Source organism: Antechinus flavipes, chromosome 2, assembly GCF_016432865.1.
Source record: "Antechinus flavipes isolate AdamAnt ecotype Samford, QLD, Australia chromosome 2, AdamAnt_v2, whole genome shotgun sequence".
Lineage (NCBI taxonomy): Eukaryota > Metazoa > Chordata > Mammalia > Dasyuromorphia > Dasyuridae > Antechinus > Antechinus flavipes.
In genome coordinates this window covers 156,545,990-156,565,534 of record NC_067399.1, presented here as the reverse complement: position 1 = coordinate 156,565,534, position 19,545 = coordinate 156,545,990, and the positions used below count along the sequence as shown (strand labels likewise).

Below are 19,545 nucleotides of genomic sequence, written 5' to 3'. Positions count from 1 at the left end.
GTCAGATAGGGTGTTGAATATTGGAGACTGAAGATCAGGAGAGGTGAGGACTGAACAAATAGATCTATGTCCAATTGAGAAGGTGATCACTTGAACAAATGGAGTTGAAGGAAATGGATTAGATAAGATTTGTTGATAAGTTTTATAAGAAGAAATAGAAAGACTTGAGATAACTATGAGGTGTAGATAATAATAGTATTGGCCCACATGGAAACCTTCAAGGTTTGTGAAGCTCGTTACATTTATTATTTCATGTAAGTATCACAACAGCCTTATGAGTTGGTATTGGTAGTATTTCATTTTACAATGAAAAAACTGGGAAGGGGGGAAGGAAATTTGGTTAATGGGGTATTTTATAGCGAAACATACAAGAGTACCCTTTTAAGACCCTTATCTAGAGGGTAAGCCTTAGAAGGTACCCTAATAAAAAAAATTGTGGAAAAGACCAAGAGGATCTTTTTTATTTTTTAATTAAAAAAAAAATTTAAGGCCAGAGATGTGACCCATGTTTGTGCTATAATTCTTTTTGGCAGTCTTTTGAAACATATGGACTCTACAAAAAGGTTTGAAAATATGTAAAACATCTAGAATTACCAAACAAACCAAATATGTTGAAATGTAGTTACCAAAATATTACAAGTACAAGTTAATAACCTTGTTTTAGAGTACTCTTTCTGTCTAATTATAAATTTGTTTGCTAATTTTTATTTTTATTTTAACATATTTAAACATTTTATATGTGTTTCTATTCTTGATAGAGGGATCAGCCAGCTTTTGTTCCTAGTGGAATTTTAACCCCTCAAGCTTTGGGTGCAAGAAATTCACATGGATCCCAAGTAGCCAGTAATCCAAGACAAGCGGCCTATGAAATGAGAATGCATAATAACTCTGTAAGTGACTATTAGTTCCCCTTTGCCTCATAAGCAAGTAGTAAATAATCAGTATATGTAATGGTAGTTATTTGAAATTGTTGGTATAAAACAGATCTTACAAATTAAATTGAAGTTTTTCTTATTTTACTTAGTTCCCTGCTTAGGAATCAAGTTTTCTTTTGATAGTTGCACAGTTTTAATATAAAAATGTTTAATTAGTATGTTGTTATAACCTTATATATGTGAGAAGTAGCGTGGCAAAGAAAGAGCCAGGCTTTCATTTTAGGAAATTCCAAGTTCTCCTTCTTGTATACATTGAAAAATCATTTAACTTCTGGACAAGGCAACTTAAAAGCTCTGAGTTGCAGAAAAGTTACTGATATGTAGAGGAAGTTCTTAGGCAGCACTTTATAAAGATGAAATCATAATTCTAGTCTCATTCTATCCTGAATCAGATATACCCACCTTTTAAAGAGTATTATGAAAATAACCAGTTACTAATGAATTTGAACAGGCCACAACAGAATATATGCTATTGGTTGTCACCTCTTCTGAATAGCGTATGGGGAGTGGAGCAGTAAAGTTGTTACCCTCCAATAGTACCAGAGAAAGGAGCTTTTCATGCTTCTTCTGGGTCTTTCCTTCTTATTTCTAGGATTTCTTTTGAAAAAATTGATCACTACAAAGATATAGGATAACCGCTAAAATATTTTCTCTGAAAGTTTATTTTTCTGGGCGGAAAATATTAAGTGTTCTTTGGGGGAAAAGTTCAGGAGGATGTTAGAGGGGTGGAGAATGATAGATGAGGGTCAGGAAAAGATATGTCATAAGATGAAAAAAACACCTATTTCTTGCATGAGCTTTTGGCAAGTTAGTGTTTTCTGATCCAGATCTAAGAGTAGTGCTTGGATAAAAAAGGCAGGAGGAGACATGTTTGAGCAATGGTTCTATTTTTCCAATTTTTGTTATGTAAGGTTTGAGCCTAGCTCCCTAAAGCTTGTCATATTTATGTTTAAGGCACATGCTTTAAAAAATAAAAGCCAGCATACCACACTGTTCTGTTCTATTGGTTTATCCACTAATACTCTTAATGTTTCTTCAAAGGCTAGATTCAGTATGGAGAACTTTTGACATAAAGGGTTACTAATTTGCTCTGTGTTAACTGATTCAGAATAGTGTTCTTGACATACTCATAGAATATTTCAGGCTTGTACCTTATCCTCTAGAGCTTTAGAACTTGAATAAACTTTTTTTATACTTATGAGACATAGCAAAGAGGTTTAAAAAATACCTCTTTGAGATATCTGGAGATGATTAGGACAAAGCATTCTTTTTTTTTTTTTAATTTAATTTTGTTATTATAGCTTTTCATTTACAAGATATATGCATGGGTAATTTTTCAGCATTGACAATTACAAAACCTTTTGCTCCAATTTTTCCCCTCTTTTCCCCCACCGCCTCCCCAAGATGGCAGGCTGACCAATACATGTTAAATATGTTAAAGTATAAGTTAAATACAATATATATATACATGCCCATACAGTTATTTTGCTGTACAAAAAGAATCGGACTTTGAAATAGTGTACAATTAACCTATGAAGGAAATCAAAAATGCAGGTGGACAAAAATAGAGGAATCGGGAATTCTAAGTAGTGGTTCATACTCATTTCCCAGAGTTCTGTCACTGGGTGTAGCTGGTTCAATTCATTACTGCTCTATTCAAACTGATTTGGTTCATCTCATTATTGAAGAGGGCCACGTCCATCAGAATTGATCATCGTATAGTATTGTTGTTGAAGTATATAATGATCTCCTGGTTCTGCTCATTTCACTCAGCATCAGTTCATGTAAGTCTCTCCAGGCAGGACAAAGCATTCTTTCCTTTAAAACAGTAATCCTAAATTTTTTTTATTGAAAAGTATACATTTGAGCTTTTTTCTTAAAAATGTAAAAAAAAAAAAAAAAAACATTCTTAGTTCATGGACTGCATAAAACAAAAGTATTTGTGACCTCCTGGCCATATTTTGCCAACTTTGTTCTAAGAAATTGAAGAAAATGAGGATTGCCAATAAAGCGGCAATGCAGTATAAATACAAATAAATAGATCATTTAAAAAGGAAGAAAGCACTAATAACTTGAGGTGATCAGCAAAGCTTTTGTATAGAAGCTAGCTAATGCATCTAATTTGAGCCTTGATTGAAGAAAACTAGGGATTGTGATTGTAAAGGATTATATTTCAGGAGTTTGAGGCAATCTGACATATAGAGATGTACTGTTGAATTCTAATAATGACTTGTAGAGGAGCTTATTTGCAACTAGTCTGTTTAATAATTTATTTGCTTAATAAAACCATGTTTCCCGGGGAATCTTAAAAGCTAGAATCTTGAGTGAAATTTATTAAATGACTGGATAGTTACTAAAAATATTTTTCACTAAGTTAGATTAGATCAAATAACCTAGAGACAGCAGTATCAGAGTGGAAAATGCACTAAATTGGAGTCAGAACTCCTGGGTTCAGAAACCTCTCTGCTACTTATTACCTTTATGTTATTAAGCAAATTGATCTACCTCTGTGAGTCTACTATGTAAAAGGATTAATTAAAAAATTCTTAATTATGTGAATATCATAAAATATGAGATATTAAAACATGTTGCTGGGGCAGGTAGATTGTGCAGTAGAGTGCCAGCCCTAAGTTCAGGAGAACCTGAGTTCAAATCTGGCTTCAGATACTTAATATTTCCTAGCTATGTGACCTTGGGCAAGTTGCTTAACCCCAATTGCCTCAGCAATTTATCATTTTCTTCCTGTCTTTTGGAAATTTTTATTTAACAAAGGTACACAAATGTCCAATGTATAATCTTTGTTTTCTAAGTTTTACACATTTGAACATTTTGGACTAAAAATTATTAACATGTAAATTGTGTTAATTGTGACTAATATTTTCATGAAATTAGAATTTTTACTACGTGTATTATATTTGTATTCTGCATTTCGTTGTAGTGTGTTAATATTTTCTTCTTTCAAAGATCTTTTCATTGGATTCTGTTCTTAGTTTTTTTTTATTTCCTATGAAAAAATAAACTTAATTTTTTTTTTTTTTGGTAATCTAGCTCCTTTTCCTTTTTCAAATTCTTGAAATGGAATCATTAGTTTTCATTTAATTAGCTATTTGTTAAAGGAAAAAATGTTCCAAGACTTGTTTCCTTCTTTATTGTATTTTTGTCCTGATTAACCTCAGTTTGGGAGACTAAATAATAATGAATTTAGGGGCTACTATAATTGCAGCTCTGGGGTGTGTGTGTATATGTGTGTGTGTGTGTGTGTGTGAGAGAGAGAGATGGAAACGATGTTAAGACTTTTATGAAGTTAATAAAAGTAGTAATACCTTGCATGTTTGTAAGGCTTATATTTAAAGTGAGTATTCAAACCTTTTATTTGTAATATAATAACTTTTTTCCCCAGAGTCCTTTAACATCTCCCAATACTAGTTTCACTTCTGATGGCTCCCCATCTCCAGGAGGAGGAATTAAACGAAAAGCAGAAGATAGTGACAGTGAACCTGAGCCAGAGGATAACGTCAGGTGAAGCCATTTTTTTTGTAGCACTTTGTTAGCAAATTGCTGAAATAGATGCAGTCTAATTAATGCCATTTAGCTTAGAGCAGCAGTGCCTTCCGAAGCTTTTCTGTGATCTTTTTATCCACCAGTAATTAATGTGGAGGGTTAGAATATTCTGTAAATTCCAGTGAGATGTGTAAGCTATAGCTGTTAAACCTAAGTATCTAGATTAGTATGCGTGCAGGTTTTCGTCCTACAAGCCACTTCTCCCTTTGAGACCAGGCACTAGATTGGCTAGACGTTCAGTGTTTAGATTTGATTATGTGATCTGAATGTCACTGTTTTGAGATTGAATTTTTAAGCTGTTTAACCCATAAAGTTCAGTTATCCTTAGATACATAATATACCTGATTTTGATTATCTCAGTAGAATAACCCTTTAAAAAAAAAAAGGAGGGTACAAAATCATGAATACTCAGAAATGTACAAATGCATAAATTAAAATATATATGACCTTTGAATTTTAATTCACAAATTGATTTGTAAGTGTGAACTTTGTTTTAATGAGAAGATTTCCTTCTCATTTCCTTGGTATATATTTAATTTTTAAGAATGAAATTTGATCAACCAAGTCTTAAATTTGAGAGTTTGATGATTGGCCTTCCTCTCAAAAATAAAACAAAACTTTGAAAACCTAAAGATTAAAAGGTTAATTTTATATTTCTTGGAAAATAAGTGAAAACTAAAAAGAATAAAACTAAGAAATTGCCTTCATTTTTTATTGAACATGAAAGCTGAAATTTTTGTAATTAGAAACTTGTATGAAAATTCTGTCTTTTGATAGTAGACTCAGTATTATATAATTAGAACCATCTTTTACCACTTTACCTGACATACTAAGACCATTCATTACTTCTCTTCAGTGGTTTGGCAGTATCTTATAGTTCTCTCTCTGATTTATAGCATTTTATCCAGTAAGCATCAGTGATAGTTTATTATATAGTTTTAGCTTTAAAATGAACATAATTTTTTAGTACTACGCAGAAAATATCTTTAAATTTCCTCTAGCGTTTTTTTTTCCTTAGTTGCAGTAACAATATTATTTCTATTTTACTTAGAGAAGATAAATATTAACCATTTGTCTTTAAATATGTAAAAATGTAAAAACTATTTATATACAAATACTTTTAAATGTAGATATTAGAACAAAACATGTGTGTTGTTGATTTTTGTAATAGATTAAAGTTTTTGGTTTTTTATCTTCTGAATTAAAAAAAAAAAGGAAAGAAAGAAAAAAGGGGGAAAAAAATCTCAAGGATTAGTTGTATTTATTGGGTGCATTGGAAGACACACTGGCTTCCTGATTTGGTGCAGTGATTTAAATAAGTATACAATGAATTGTCAATTGTACTTCAGTGAATTATCAGCTTTGAGGTATTAACTGCGACAATCTAAGACCCTCCTCATTCTTTTCATAACCTACAATAGCATACCCCACATTAACACTCAGTAATATTGGGATGGGGCCTATGATAGAATGAATTTACTTTTTAACTCTATTGTAAAACCACTTCTAAATTATTTTCATATGATTAAATATCTTGAGTTATCCATTCCTTTTTCCAGCCTATTTCTAGTATTATGGAATTTTTTTTTTTTTTTTGCCATTCTTTTGTAACATACTGAGCTTTGTATGATAGTTTTATATGCCAAAAGCAAATTTTGATTAAAAAGCCAAGGAACTTGGTTTCACAGTGTCTTTTATGGGTCTGAATGAAATAAAAGGTTGCGTTCTTTTTGTAGCTACTTTTAGGAGGATGAAATACTCTTGATGGTGGGGATTTTTTAGAAATATGGAGTTAAATTTATTTTTGCTTATACAGTATGTATATCTACTCTTATGTTAAATTGCTTTGTTTTTGTTTTAGATTATTTAGACAGTTTTCAGAATTAGCATCATAATTGAGCATAAATTAACTGCTTGGCTTTTAGGTTATGGGAATCTGGTTGGAAGCAACGATATTATAAGAACAAATTTGATGTTGATGCAGCTGATGAAAAATTCCGTCGTAAAGTTGTGCAGTCTTATGTTGAAGGACTATGTTGGGTTCTTCGATATTATTACCAGGTACTGAGATTTTTTTTTCCTTCAAATTCTTAAGATGAAACTGAAAGGTAGAGTAAATGTACTCTAAAACAAAACTTCAGAGTTTTTCTTTTAAGCTCCCTATTCCTGAATTTGAATCCACTGTTTTGAACAATATTTTTGCAAAGCTTTCTGGATTCCTGAGACAACAGTATATAAACAACACACACCATTCTCTCTCTCTCTCTCTCTCTCTCTCTCTCTCTCTCATTCTCTCATTCTCTCATTCTCTCTTGGGTTAAAGGATTTCACTTCTTTTTCACATAGAATGATTGACTTAAGAGATTATTAAAGGTCAGTGTTCTTTAATTTGGAATAAAAATTAGAATGATGCAAGAGCTAAATTAATTAATTGAAAGTGACTAAATGACTTTACAAAGAACAAAGCATGCAATATACTAGTAAGAATTAGAAAGAATTGAATTGTGTCAATCTTCTCTATATAATGCAGTGATGTTACATGAAGTGCATTATAATTGAAGAAATCTGTGTCTGGTTTAAATCTTTTGATAATTGAGATGTCAGATTGGTAAGAGATTAGTTAGACATATTGGAGGTAGTAGCACTGATCGTTAATAACTGATTTCGTGCTCCGAGAGCAGAGGGAGTTTTGTGTGACCTGGGAGTGGATGAAATTTACCTACTAAGGAGCAGAATTGTGTGATAGTTAGTATTAATATTTGTAGGATTTATTCCAATTGATAACATTGCAAGTTCTATTTAATTTCAAAGCACTTAAACATTTAAAAGTTTCTTTATTTTAATGAATGCTGATTTGCTTTTTGATAGCATAAGAGATTTGATTATTTTGTAGTAATAATGGGAATCATTTTTTTCTCTATTGGGATAGTATTATGTACTTGACATCTCCTTTATTTTATTCAAAATTTGTTTACTTTGACCACCAATTAAGAAAAGTTGAAAGTTAATGTATTTAAGGAATGACCATCTTATTTTGTTATGTGAGAAAAAAAATTCGTTTTCCTTCCTGAAATTACCATTTAAGAAATTTAAAATCTATTTGAGGGTAGAAAGTAGATTCCTTGCCCACTGTGACCTCAAATATGTAGATTTGTCTAAGTGGATGGCATGTTGAGTTGTTATCTGTAAAGACAAATATTTTTTAAAAGTATCTTGGCTGAGAGACAGCCTTTTAAGTGCATTAGTTTTATTTCCTCAAGGTTCCTAGATCCCAGACATACATTTGATGATAGACTGTATTGTTCTTTAAAATGCTTTAATAGTTTCTTATAATCCAAACTTTTCATGTCTTAGAAATCAAGGAGTTTTACTCTACAATTATAATAGACAAATTTACTAAAAATATATGGTTGACATGAATATGAGTTATATCCATTTTGTTTGTATGCTAAAAATGTTACTTCTGAAAGCAGTCTAATTTTTACTATATTGTGTCTATAATTAACATGATATTTAATACCTTTAGGGCTGTGCTTCCTGGAAATGGTATTATCCTTTTCATTATGCACCATTTGCTTCAGACTTTGAAGGTATTGCAGATATGCCCTCGGATTTTGAAAAGGGTACAAGACCGGTAAGATTGATTGTTTAGAATCATAGCATTTGGGGGACATTTTTGGCAGCTTGAAAAAAAATTCACATTTTCTTCATTATTTTCATTTTTGTAGTTTAAACCACTGGAGCAACTTATGGGGGTCTTTCCAGCTGCAAGTGGTAACTTTCTACCTCCCTCATGGCGGAAGCTCATGAGTGACCCTGTAAGATTTTTTTTCTTATTTAAAAAAAAAAGAAAATAAATATGTATGGATGAATTTCTTTGTTTTTTAATTTTTTATTAATTTGAATTGAGCCACTATATCTTTTATTTTTTATTTTAAATGTTATTAGAGAGAATAAAATTAATTGAAATTTATCTTCATCATACCTAATTTCATTGTTACTTGTCCAGAAACTTTAAAAAACAACAACTTCCTTTGTATGGATACTCTAACTTTAATTTTAACTTGCTTGCTCTGGCCATGATGGCTTCAGGGTGAAAGAATATAATCTTGAAATAAACTTTGAACTGTTCATTGCCTTAATGTGATGATTGGTGTGTTAAAATATATTACAAAAACAGACTGGTATTTAACAAACTAAGTTCATGATTTTCAGTTTTAAAATTTTGTCAACTGTGTGAGTTAAAATATAATTACAAAAAAAATTCATTCGTAATGGCATTGGCTTATTTCTCTAAGTGTATTTATTTTAATAGCTATAAAAATCATAATCTGAATGAAAGATAAAACATTTTTAGACCAAGACATAACAGACTTTCATAGTTGCTTTTAACATTTTATTTTCATCTTATTTCTAATGTAGGAATCCAGTATAATTGACTTCTACCCAGAAGATTTTGCAATTGATTTGAATGGGAAGAAATATGCTTGGCAAGGTATATATTCTCTTATAAAATGTGTGTGTATGTGCATACATGCGTGCATGCACTTAACATATTTATACACACATAAATAAAATAATATTTTAATTAAAGATATTTGCTTTTTGTACTAAACATAAAGAAAAAAATCTTCAAGTGAAGGTTTGAAAAATAGAAACATATTGAAGAATGAACTGGGGATTTTGTACTTAACCCAGGATTTATCCTGTTTAATATTGCTTTTTTCCTACCATTTTTACTTAACAGTCTTGATATGTAATTAAATCTTTTGTCTTCTTTGTATTCATCAATTAATAGATCTTATTCTGTTCACTTACCACATATTAGAAGGTGAACAGTGCTGAAAAAAAGAACTTACAGGTTCTGATTTGGGGCTTTTTTTATATAGTTATGAAGTAGATGCAATATTTTAGATACTTTTATATAAAGTTGGAGTACCAGTTTCATTTATTCTTTTTCTTCTATTTTTCCTCATGGCTTGCATTAGTGTCTAGCAAAAAGGTCACTTCATAATTGAGACTTAAGTTCAAGACACATTCATTTTTTAAAATTTAATTAACATTAAATGTGGTAACCAAATATGTACTTGTACTTGGATGAGTATCTCATATCTCTGTTCATAAAACCTGACTTTAACCAATAATTTAAATCTTTTTCTCAGTCATACAGTTTATTAGTGAAGCAAGGAAGTAGTAAAAATTGATTGACATCTAGTACCTTTTCTTTTCTCTGATGGTATTAATGAGCAAGTAAAATATCAGGGAAAAAAGTAGAATTAAAAGGCATGAATGAAACAAAAGCAAGCTGGGAAAAATGTAAACTGTTATGTTATAACTTTTTTAGGTTTATTTAGGGTAGGTTTTTGGAATATAAGCTCATGATTATGTGACGCTAAGTACTAATCAGTGATGAAAATAAGGTATAGAAACCAATAGAAGAAAAGTAAATGTAAATTCTGTATGTGTGTATATAAAATTGTGTTTCATGCTTTGAAAGATAAGACATGGATAAAAAAAAAAAAGTTGGAAAGGAGGAATTAGTAAGAAAATGAGAGTACTTTTCCTGATGCTTAATTTTAAAGACAAATTGAATCTTTGGATTACCAAAAAAACATGTTAAGTAGACACATATTAAATGGATAAAATAATTTCTTCGTTGCTACTTTTAGCTGAAATCTGAAGCCCTGTAGTTTAGTATAGAAATATAGTAATAGGAAAAATTACATAAAACTTACAGAACTTTAAAATATTCCCTGCTGTTAGTAGATCAGTGAATCATAATACCAATTGACAATATGGTATTTAAATGCTGCATTGGAAGCATTTAATCCTTAGTTTTGATGACATTGTTATAAATCTTAAAAAGAAATTATTAATAGCAGTGATTATTCTTGGTAGTTCTATTGTGATTTTGTTTGAGGATTGATCTCTTTGGTTATTAAAAATGGAAGGCTTTGATTTTTTATAAAGTTTTTAACACATAAGTAAATTTGCTAGAATGACTTGAATAATTCTACTATTGGATTATAGTCATTAAGATACCACAAAATATGTGTATTTCTTAGTTTTTAATGATGTAACACTTATATCCTTTTCCTTGAAACATAGTTCAATTTCTTTGAAAGAATCACTGTTCTGAATGATGAAAGAAGACAAATACGTAGTTTCTTAGCATTTCCATCATATTGTATGCTTTCCCAGAATTATATATTTTTGTGTGGCATGTCCTTTCCATTAAGTGGTTTGTGACTTCAGTGCTGCTAATAGAATTCCAAGTTTCTTGTTTAGAATGTTTTTTGGTTTTGTATATTTAAACTATATATTTAAATAAGTTTGGTCTTGTTCTTTATATTTCTGTCTTTTAACATATAATTATCCTTGGAATTAATTTTCAAATAATTCCAGATGTTATGTTGAAAATTTTGCTTTTTTGATTTAATATAAAACTATTATTGTTACTAAACTAAAATTGTTTTTATTATAAATTTAAAATATTAAATTACAGAAATAATGATATGAAGCCAAAAAAGTGAAAGCAACTATACAGAAGAAAGGCATAAAGTAGTTGTAATAGTAAAAACTTCAAAATTTCCTTTCTCTGCAATTTAGTGTTATGTTTTTACTTTGTTAAGTTTGTTATCTAATTTGGAAGTCTCTCAATCACAAGAAAAGATAGCTCTGATTGTTACAGAATTTTTCATAATATCTAGTCTAAATTTGTTTATAGCTTGTATCCTATTGGTTTTTGGATCAGCCCTCTAGGACAAAAGAAAACCAGTTTAATTATTCTTTCACAAGATAAGAGTTTTTCATATTTGAAGGCAGTTATCATTTTCCTCATAAGCCTTCTCTTTTCCAAGTTAATTGGAAACATAGCTTTTTTCTAGTTCCTTAAATTGAGACTTATGTGCCATAGGTTCCAGGCCTTCACTAACTTGATTGTCCTGAATACTCTCCAGCTTCAGTGTACTCCCCAAACTCCCCAGCACTAAATGCAATATTCCAGGTATACATAGTTTGAGATTACAGAGGGACAGATTTCTCATTCTTCCTAGAAATTATGCCTGTTTTAATGTAGATTAAAAAGCACACTGCTTGGCTCATCAAATTTTCAGTCCTCTAAGACTCCCATATCTTTTTCAGACAAACTACTTTAGACACTATCCATTTTACAAATGAGGTCCAACATTGAGATTGTGACCAGAACCTTAATCTGCATTACTTAAATGTAAGCACTACAACCATAGATTGAATAAACATATCATATTTGCTCATTTGAAGGAAGTAGATACCCATTTTTACACATCAATAATGAATGGAGAATGTTTTTATTTGTTACTTTAGTGTTCTGCTTACAGGAAGAAATATGGAGTTTGACTTGATTTCCTGATAATATTTTTTTAATTTAAGGGAAAAAAAAGTTGTTTATTTGATTAATAACAAGGATGTTATTGTTTCCACATTTGTATTAACTGATAATACACCCAGCCATATGTCACATAGTTTAGAGTATCCAAGAGTTACTAATTTAAAAAATCTATGATGTCACCTAATTATCATATATATACATATCTGTATATTTGTCTGCTTATACATGTTAAACTTAGGTTTATTTTCCCATCTTCTTAGTAAGAATTAGTAAGAATTTCTGGCCATTGTTTTAAAAGAACTAATGTGTCTTTTTTAATAGATGGCATCCTCAAATATGTGATCAACTGTTCCATTATTCCATAACAGCAGAAACTTTTACTGCTATTTGAAATTAAAGTTTGTCCTTATTGTTTTTTGAAGGGGAAATTATGATGGGTGATGTAGAAAAAGTGAGTAATTAAATCCTTTGAAATTAAAACTTACAGAAGGCTTAAGCTCTAGCTTTTCCTGCCGTTTTGATTTTTCAAAGCCAAGAGTACTTATTTTCTAGTGTGAAAAGTTAATGTTAATAATGGTCAATAGTTTTTTAATCTTTACCTCTTCTTTTTTGGTTTTTACTTCACACATGGTTTGTTTTTTTTTTTTTTTTTTTTTTTTTTTGCTTTACTAGCAGGACACTTTGATTAGAAATACTGATTTAAACCAATGATGACAACATTTCACTGATTTTCATTTTTAAAAACTAGGTGTTGCCCTATTACCATTTGTTGATGAACGCCGTCTGAGAGCTGCGCTAGAAGAAGTTTATCCTGACCTTACACCTGATGAAAGTGAGAATTATATTTTAAAATATTAGGTGCTGAAAATAAAACATGTATTTAAAATTTCAGTGTTATTTTTTTCTGTTTTACTTCTAATCCATTAATTATGTTTCTTATTTTTAAAAAAGACTCGATTCTCTTATTTAAAAATGTCAGTTTTAATCTTAAATTCATGCTGAACTAGCATTTTTAGACTTTACATCAACATATATAATGTCCAGAAGAAAATCATAAAACTAAATTCTTTTTGAGAAATGAATATAATGAAATTATTTGTAAGAATATTGATTTTTACAGTGTTCCAATCTTTGGCAAAAGAAAAAAATGGTTGAAAAATAGCTTTTTTAAAAGAAAGGTGTCAGTGAGCATTTACTGCCTAATATGTGCTCTTTAGGTACTCTGCAAAATACTGGGAACACAAAGAAAGGTAAAAGGCATGCCTGCCCTCAAGGAATTCACAGGCTATTGGAGGAGACAACATGCAAACAACCACATATAAAGAAGTTCTAGACAGGATAAATTAGAGATAGTAACAAAAGTAGTACACAAATGGGGCAACTAGATGGCTCAGTAGAGAGTGTCAGGCTTGACATCAGGAAGGTTCACCTTCCTGAATTCAGATCTGGCCTCAGACACTTGACAGCTGTGTGATCCCAGAGAAGTCATTTAACCCTTTCCCCCTTAGTTTTCTCATCTGTAAAATAAGCTAAAAAAGAGAAGGAAATGGCAAAATACTCCACTATCCTTTGCTAAGAAAACCCTAAAACTCATGAAGAGTTGGACACAACTGAAAAAATGCATTATTGGTAAGGGGGATTGGGATTATCTTTTTGTAAAAGGTAAGACTTTAACTGAGGCTTTTATGAAACCAATGAACCCTACAGGTGGAGATGAGGAGGGAGAACATTCCAAGCATGAGGAATAGCCAGTAAAAATGCAGAAAAATCAGGGGCCACTGTTATAGGGTAAAAGGGTAAATGAATGGGCTATGACAGAAGACTAGAAAGGTAGGAAAGAGCTAGCTTTTGAAGGCCTTTAAAAATTAAACAGGATTTTATATTTTAATTTGGAAGTTTATTGACTAGAAGAGTGACATGCCAGATCCGTGCTTTAGGAAGATCAATTTGACACCGAATGAAGGAGGGAATAGAGTGGGAAAAGATTTGAGTTAGGGAGAGCAACTACAGAGAGTCCATACCAGAGCAGTGGTTGTGTCAGAGAAGAGAAGGGGCATATAGGAGAGATGTTATGAAAGTAAAAATTGATAAGACATGGTAGTAGATAGATGGAACTATATATTATACAGTATTTTGACAACACTAATGATATTTGTTAAACCATACAAGTTAGAAACTAAAAACCCAGGTTTTCTTGGACAATTATGTATGTGTATATATATATATATTTTAATGCAAAAAGAAAAAAAAAACCTAGAAATTTTTGTGTCTGTGTTTGTCAAATTCTTTTGAAGTCTCTTTTATTTCATAGTTCTTTAAACTTAAGCCACTTCCCACCTGTATTTAAATAACATATAGAAAGTTTTCCATATATGCAAATTATTATATAATTGAGCTGCTTTAATTATGTTTTTTAAAATGGTTTGACTTAGCTCTTCTTTTCTTCTCTGTTTCTCTATCCTTTTTCCTCTCTTTTTCCCAGCTAGAAGAAATAGTCTTGGTGGTGATGTAATGTTTGTGGGGAAACACCATCCACTTAGTGACTTCCTTTCAGAACTGTATAAAACAGGTTCCACAGAGGTAATTAATACCAGTATCCTATTTGTGCTAACATTATAATTATTTTTTTTCTGTTAAATTCATCATACATTTCTTCACAGGCAGTAGATTTGCCACCTGAACTTTGTCATGGGATCCAAGGAAAACTTACTTTACATGAAGAAGCCATTCTTCCAGATCAGTGAGTATTGGATTTAGACATCGACATCTTAAGTATAATACTGAAACAAACCTTAGATAAATAAAAGACCCATTTTCCTCTTTTTCTAGATATGCGAACCAGTGGCCAAAGAGGTCAGATGACATATTTAAACAATAACTTAATTCTTTAGTTTTGTGGTGTTTATTTTCCCTTGTTTCTTAAAGTTTAAAAAAGATAATTTTTTAAAATAATCATTAATTTTGCATATTAAAATTAGTAAGTGTGTACCCAAGTCTTGAGTATACTCCACTAAATAGGATAGCAAGTTGTTATAAATTCATTCCATGCACTCCTTTTCTCTTTGGATACTATAATTCTAGTTCTTTGTTTAAGTAAGATTCATTTTGGTGACAAAAGTCTTAAAATATCAAGATTCAGGAGGCATACTACAATGATAATCATAGTCATAAACAATTTCCCTACTTCAAGAATGGTTTGTTTTAGTTGAAATCAGTCTATCCAATTAGTATTGCATATCATAAGTTACTTTCTTTAAACAGTATTCATTCACAGTATAGCTTTTAGTCCAGCTTATATTCATGAACATAAATACTCTCTACTTCATGTTAAAGAAATAGTCAGCCTTTGCTGAAAGACTAAATGTGGAGATCATCTTCCTTTGTGTCCCATTCTGCTTTCAAATAACTATTAAGAAAATTTTTTCTTCTATTAACTCTAAATTTACTTGGAAATTCTTTTTGTTGCTTCTATTTCTGTCCTTTGGGGCAAAGTAAGAGCTGCTCTCCCATGTGGCTGCTCTTTTAGATTTTTTAAGATAGCTATCATATCCTCTCAAAGTCTTTTTTTCCTCCTGAATCAATATTCCTCAGATCCTTAAACCATTCTAATAGACTGTGAACTGTCTGGGTTGCCCTTCAGTAGACATCCATCAGCTAATCAAGGTCATTATTGCTATCATTGTCAAGTAGAAAATCCTCTTTTTGGCTTTCAAAATTCTTTACAACCTTGCCCAATTTGATTGTAATTTCCCATCCGTTGTCTCATACTTAACACAGAATCACTGACATTCTTGCTATTCCTTGGACACAATTTTCCTCTCCTGCCTTATATTTTCCCCTGGCTACTCCTGCAAGTCTTTCCCCCTCACCTCTGCTTTTTACTCTGAGCTTCTTCCTCACGAATCAGCCCAAATCTTACCCTTTGTAGCCTCTAGCAACTCAAGTGCCTTTCTTTTGAGATACTGCCCAATTGTGCTCTATGTAGACATGTTTTCTCTCTTATTAGACTGATCTCCTTCAGACAGGGACCATGTTTGTGTCTTTCTTTGTATCCTCACAGCTTATCACAGGGCCTGACACATAGTAAGCATTTGATATGTACTGACTGATTTTCAAAATTTGTCATCCAGAATTGAGCATTTTTCTCTAGCTTTGATTTGATTGCAATTTCATTGAAACTGTCACTTTGGAAATTGTTGCTTTTCATGAAACCTAAAATTGCTGATTCACTGAACTTTCCTATTAAATCCCCAAATCTTCAGGTGAACTTGTCTAATCATGTCTCAACTTCTTGTACTATATATAATGAGGCTGATTTTTGTAACCCAGATATGATACTTGACATCATTCTTAAATTTCATTTTAACAGATTCCACCCAATGTTTGTCTTGTCAGGATCCATTTGGATCTTGATATTTACACTGTTACCCAGTATGTTCCCTTCATTATAGTTTCAAATATCGTAAGTATGCTTTAGTTAGGTCAGTAATAAAAATGTTACATAGGATGAACCCAAATTCATATCCTTGGGGCATATTACATATAGACTTCGCAAACTGACAGAGCCATTAATGACTTCTTCCTGCATCTGGCGTTTTAACCAGTTCTGAATCCATCTAATTATATTATTGTTTAGCCTTTAACCTTTCATTCTTGTTCTCAAGAATAGTATGAAAAACTTTGTCAACATTTTGCTAACATTTTTGTAAAGTTTGGGCTTCATTCCAACATAGTAACCAAGTAACAGTGTAAATGTTTAATTTGATATGTCCTGTTTTCAATGAAGCCTTGCTAAATTTTTGTGAAATACATTTGTGTATATATGTGTAGTTTTTTACATTTAAAGTTTTCCATGTGTTTCTCCTGCACATCCCAGAGTGTCATTCCTCATAATAAAGAACTTTTTAAAGAGAAAAAAGCAAAACAAATCAGAAATTCAGCAAAAACTGTTCAATACCTCAAAAAAAAAAAAAATGGCAGATGTAATGTTCCATACCCTTACCCCCCTCCCCAGGGTAAATGTCTTCTCACATCTCTTCTTTTGTGCCTAGCTGATTTCTAAGTTTTCAGCATTCATTTTCACTTGTTTTGAGACAACTGTTCTTTGTGTTCACATTGTTGACATTGTGTAATACTGCTTTCTTGACTCTGCTTGCTTCACTTTCACATCAGTTCATACCTTTTTATGCTTTTTGGTATTTATCATATTTATATTTTATAGCCAATAATATTCTGTAACATTTGAAAACAAGTACTATGAGATTTAAGCCAGTCTTCTTTGTCATTTATTGTTTATCATGATCCTATCTACCTGTCAACAGCTTTTGTTTATTCATATAGAACAGGTCATAATGTTTTAAATATTTTTTTCTCCTTTAGAATAGTGTATTCTCCAGTTCCAGTATTGCGAGATTTGACACAGAACACTGCAATCAGGTAAGTGATCCAAACTTTGTTAGTTAACTCAAGTAGAATTCCCTTCTTATCTTTGGATATGCCTATTCCATAGTGTAATTGGCCAGGTTATTGCCTAGCCTTTGGTTGAAGACCTCTAATGAAAAGAAATTCATTACTTTTAAAGGCAGCCCATTCTTTTTATTTATTTTTTTTTCCCCTGAGGCAATTGGGGTTAAGTGACTTGCCCAGAATCATACAGCAAGGAAGTGTTAAAATGTCAGGTCAAATTTGAACTTGGCTCCTCCTAACTTCAGGGCTAGTGCTCTATCCACTGTGTCACCTAGCTGTCCTGAGACAGCCCAATCTTTAGGATAGCTCTAATTGTTGAGAAATTATTACTTCAGTCCTAAATCTATTATCATTACAGTAGCCATTCATTGCTCTTAATTCTGCCTTGTGAAGGCAGTTGAAGTAACCTAATTCTCCTGCATGATAGCAGAAATATTTAAAATTTTTTTTAACATTTTAAATCAGCTATTCTATGTTTTCTGTACCATGTGAAAGTTTGCAGTAAGGGAAAGAGATAGTTAAATACTGTCTGTCTGTCTGTCTCTCTCTCTTCTTTCTTTCTTTTTTTTTTTTTTTAAACAATAGTTTCAAAGCAATTTAATTTAGGAGTAAATCAGTCTGTGCACCTCATTTGCCCCAGGGGGGCAATTCACTATAGCAATTGTTAATTCTTAACAATGGCTTTATCATTAACACTTGGGTGGTTTGCCATCAATGATCTAATTTTCTGGGGAAATTTAATTATCAATTTTTTGGGGATATTATAGGAGAGATTTTACTTTCAAATTTGAGTAAAGAATATATGACATAAGAACGCTCTTCCACATCTGAGATTCTGTGATTTTAAGAAGTATTTACCCAAAGAGATACTAAAGAAGGGAAAGGGACCTGTATGTGCCAAAATGTTTGTGGCAGCCCTGTTTGTAGTGGCTAGAAACTGGAAATTGAATGGATGCCCTTCAATTGGAGAATGGCTGGGTAAATTGTGGTATATGAATGTTATGGAATATTATTATTCTGTAAAAAATGACCAGCAGGATGAATACAGAGAGGCTTGGAGAGACTTACATGAACTGATGCTAAGTGAAATGAGCAGAACCAGGAGATCATTATACACTTTGACAACGATATTGTATGAGGATGTATTCTGATGAAAGTGGATTTCTTTGACAAAGAGACTTAACTCGGTTTCAATTGATCAAGGATGGACAGAAGCAGCTACACCCAAAGAAAGAACACTGGGAAACGAATGTGAACTATTTGCATTTTTGTTTTTCTTCCTGGGTTATTTTTACCTTCTGAATCCAATTCTCCCTGTGCAACAAGAGAACTGTTCGATTCTGCAAATATATATTCTATGTAGGATATATTGTGACATATCTAATATATATAGGACTGCTTGCCATCTAGGAGGGGGGGGAGGGAGGGGAAAAATCGGAACAGAAGCGAGTGCAAGGGATAATGTTGTAAAAAAATTACCCTGGCATGGATTCTGTCAATATAAAGTTATTATAAAATAAAATAAAATTAAAAAAAAAAGAAGTATTTAAAATATGCTCATAATTCTATGCTTAATAAGCCACATATCAGCAACGCCTGACTTTAAATATTTGAATGAATATGTGATCTTGTCATGAGTATTCACTGGTAAGATCAGAATCTATTCCTGCTTGATACTATCATTTTTATTTTTGTCCAGGTCTTCCATAAGTATTTTATAAAAGTTGCTTAATCATGCAAAACACAATCCCCATGTTTTATTCTGCACTTTGAATCCCTCACACCTTTCTCAAGAGGTGGACAGCATATTTTATCAGTCCTCTGGAATCAGGGTTGGTTCCATTTTAAGAAATTCTTAAAGATTCAAGAAAATTTCTTTAAGCTTATGATGAAAAATCCACCTCTAAGAAAGATAGCATCTGAATGCAGATCAAAGTATATAATTTTTTACTTTTAGGTTTTGTTTGTTTGTTTTGGTCTGTATTCTCTCATAACATGACTAATATGGAAATATGTATTACAATACTGTATATGTAAAGCCTATGTAAAATTGCTGACCATCTAAAGAAGGGGGAAAGGGAGGGAGGGAAAGAATGTGGATCTGAAAATTTTAAAAAACAAATGTTAAAAAATTGTTGTTACATGTAATTGGTAAAAATTAAAATATTAAATTAAAAGTTAGCATTCCTAAATATTTCAAGGATATTTTTCTTT

The 19,545-nt window shown here is 31.4% G+C and overlaps 1 protein-coding gene across 2 annotated transcripts in view; it reads left to right on the top strand.

Annotated features, from left to right (window-relative positions):
* XRN2 (5'-3' exoribonuclease 2) overlaps positions 1 to 19,545 on the top strand; it is a 110,362-nt gene that overhangs the window by 54,094 nt on the left and 36,723 nt on the right. For both annotated transcript variants that reach the window (XM_051975848.1, XM_051975849.1), the window contains 10 exons: positions 759 to 890; positions 4,336 to 4,454; positions 6,422 to 6,557; positions 8,023 to 8,130; positions 8,225 to 8,314; positions 8,919 to 8,991; positions 12,614 to 12,697; positions 14,348 to 14,445; positions 14,526 to 14,605; positions 17,245 to 17,301. In XM_051975848.1, coding sequence (XP_051831808.1) covers positions 759 to 890; positions 4,336 to 4,454; positions 6,422 to 6,557; positions 8,023 to 8,130; positions 8,225 to 8,314; positions 8,919 to 8,991; positions 12,614 to 12,697; positions 14,348 to 14,445; positions 14,526 to 14,605; positions 17,245 to 17,301 — 977 coding nt within the window. The remainder of the gene's footprint in view (positions 1 to 758; positions 891 to 4,335; positions 4,455 to 6,421; positions 6,558 to 8,022; positions 8,131 to 8,224; positions 8,315 to 8,918; positions 8,992 to 12,613; positions 12,698 to 14,347; positions 14,446 to 14,525; positions 14,606 to 17,244; positions 17,302 to 19,545) is intronic.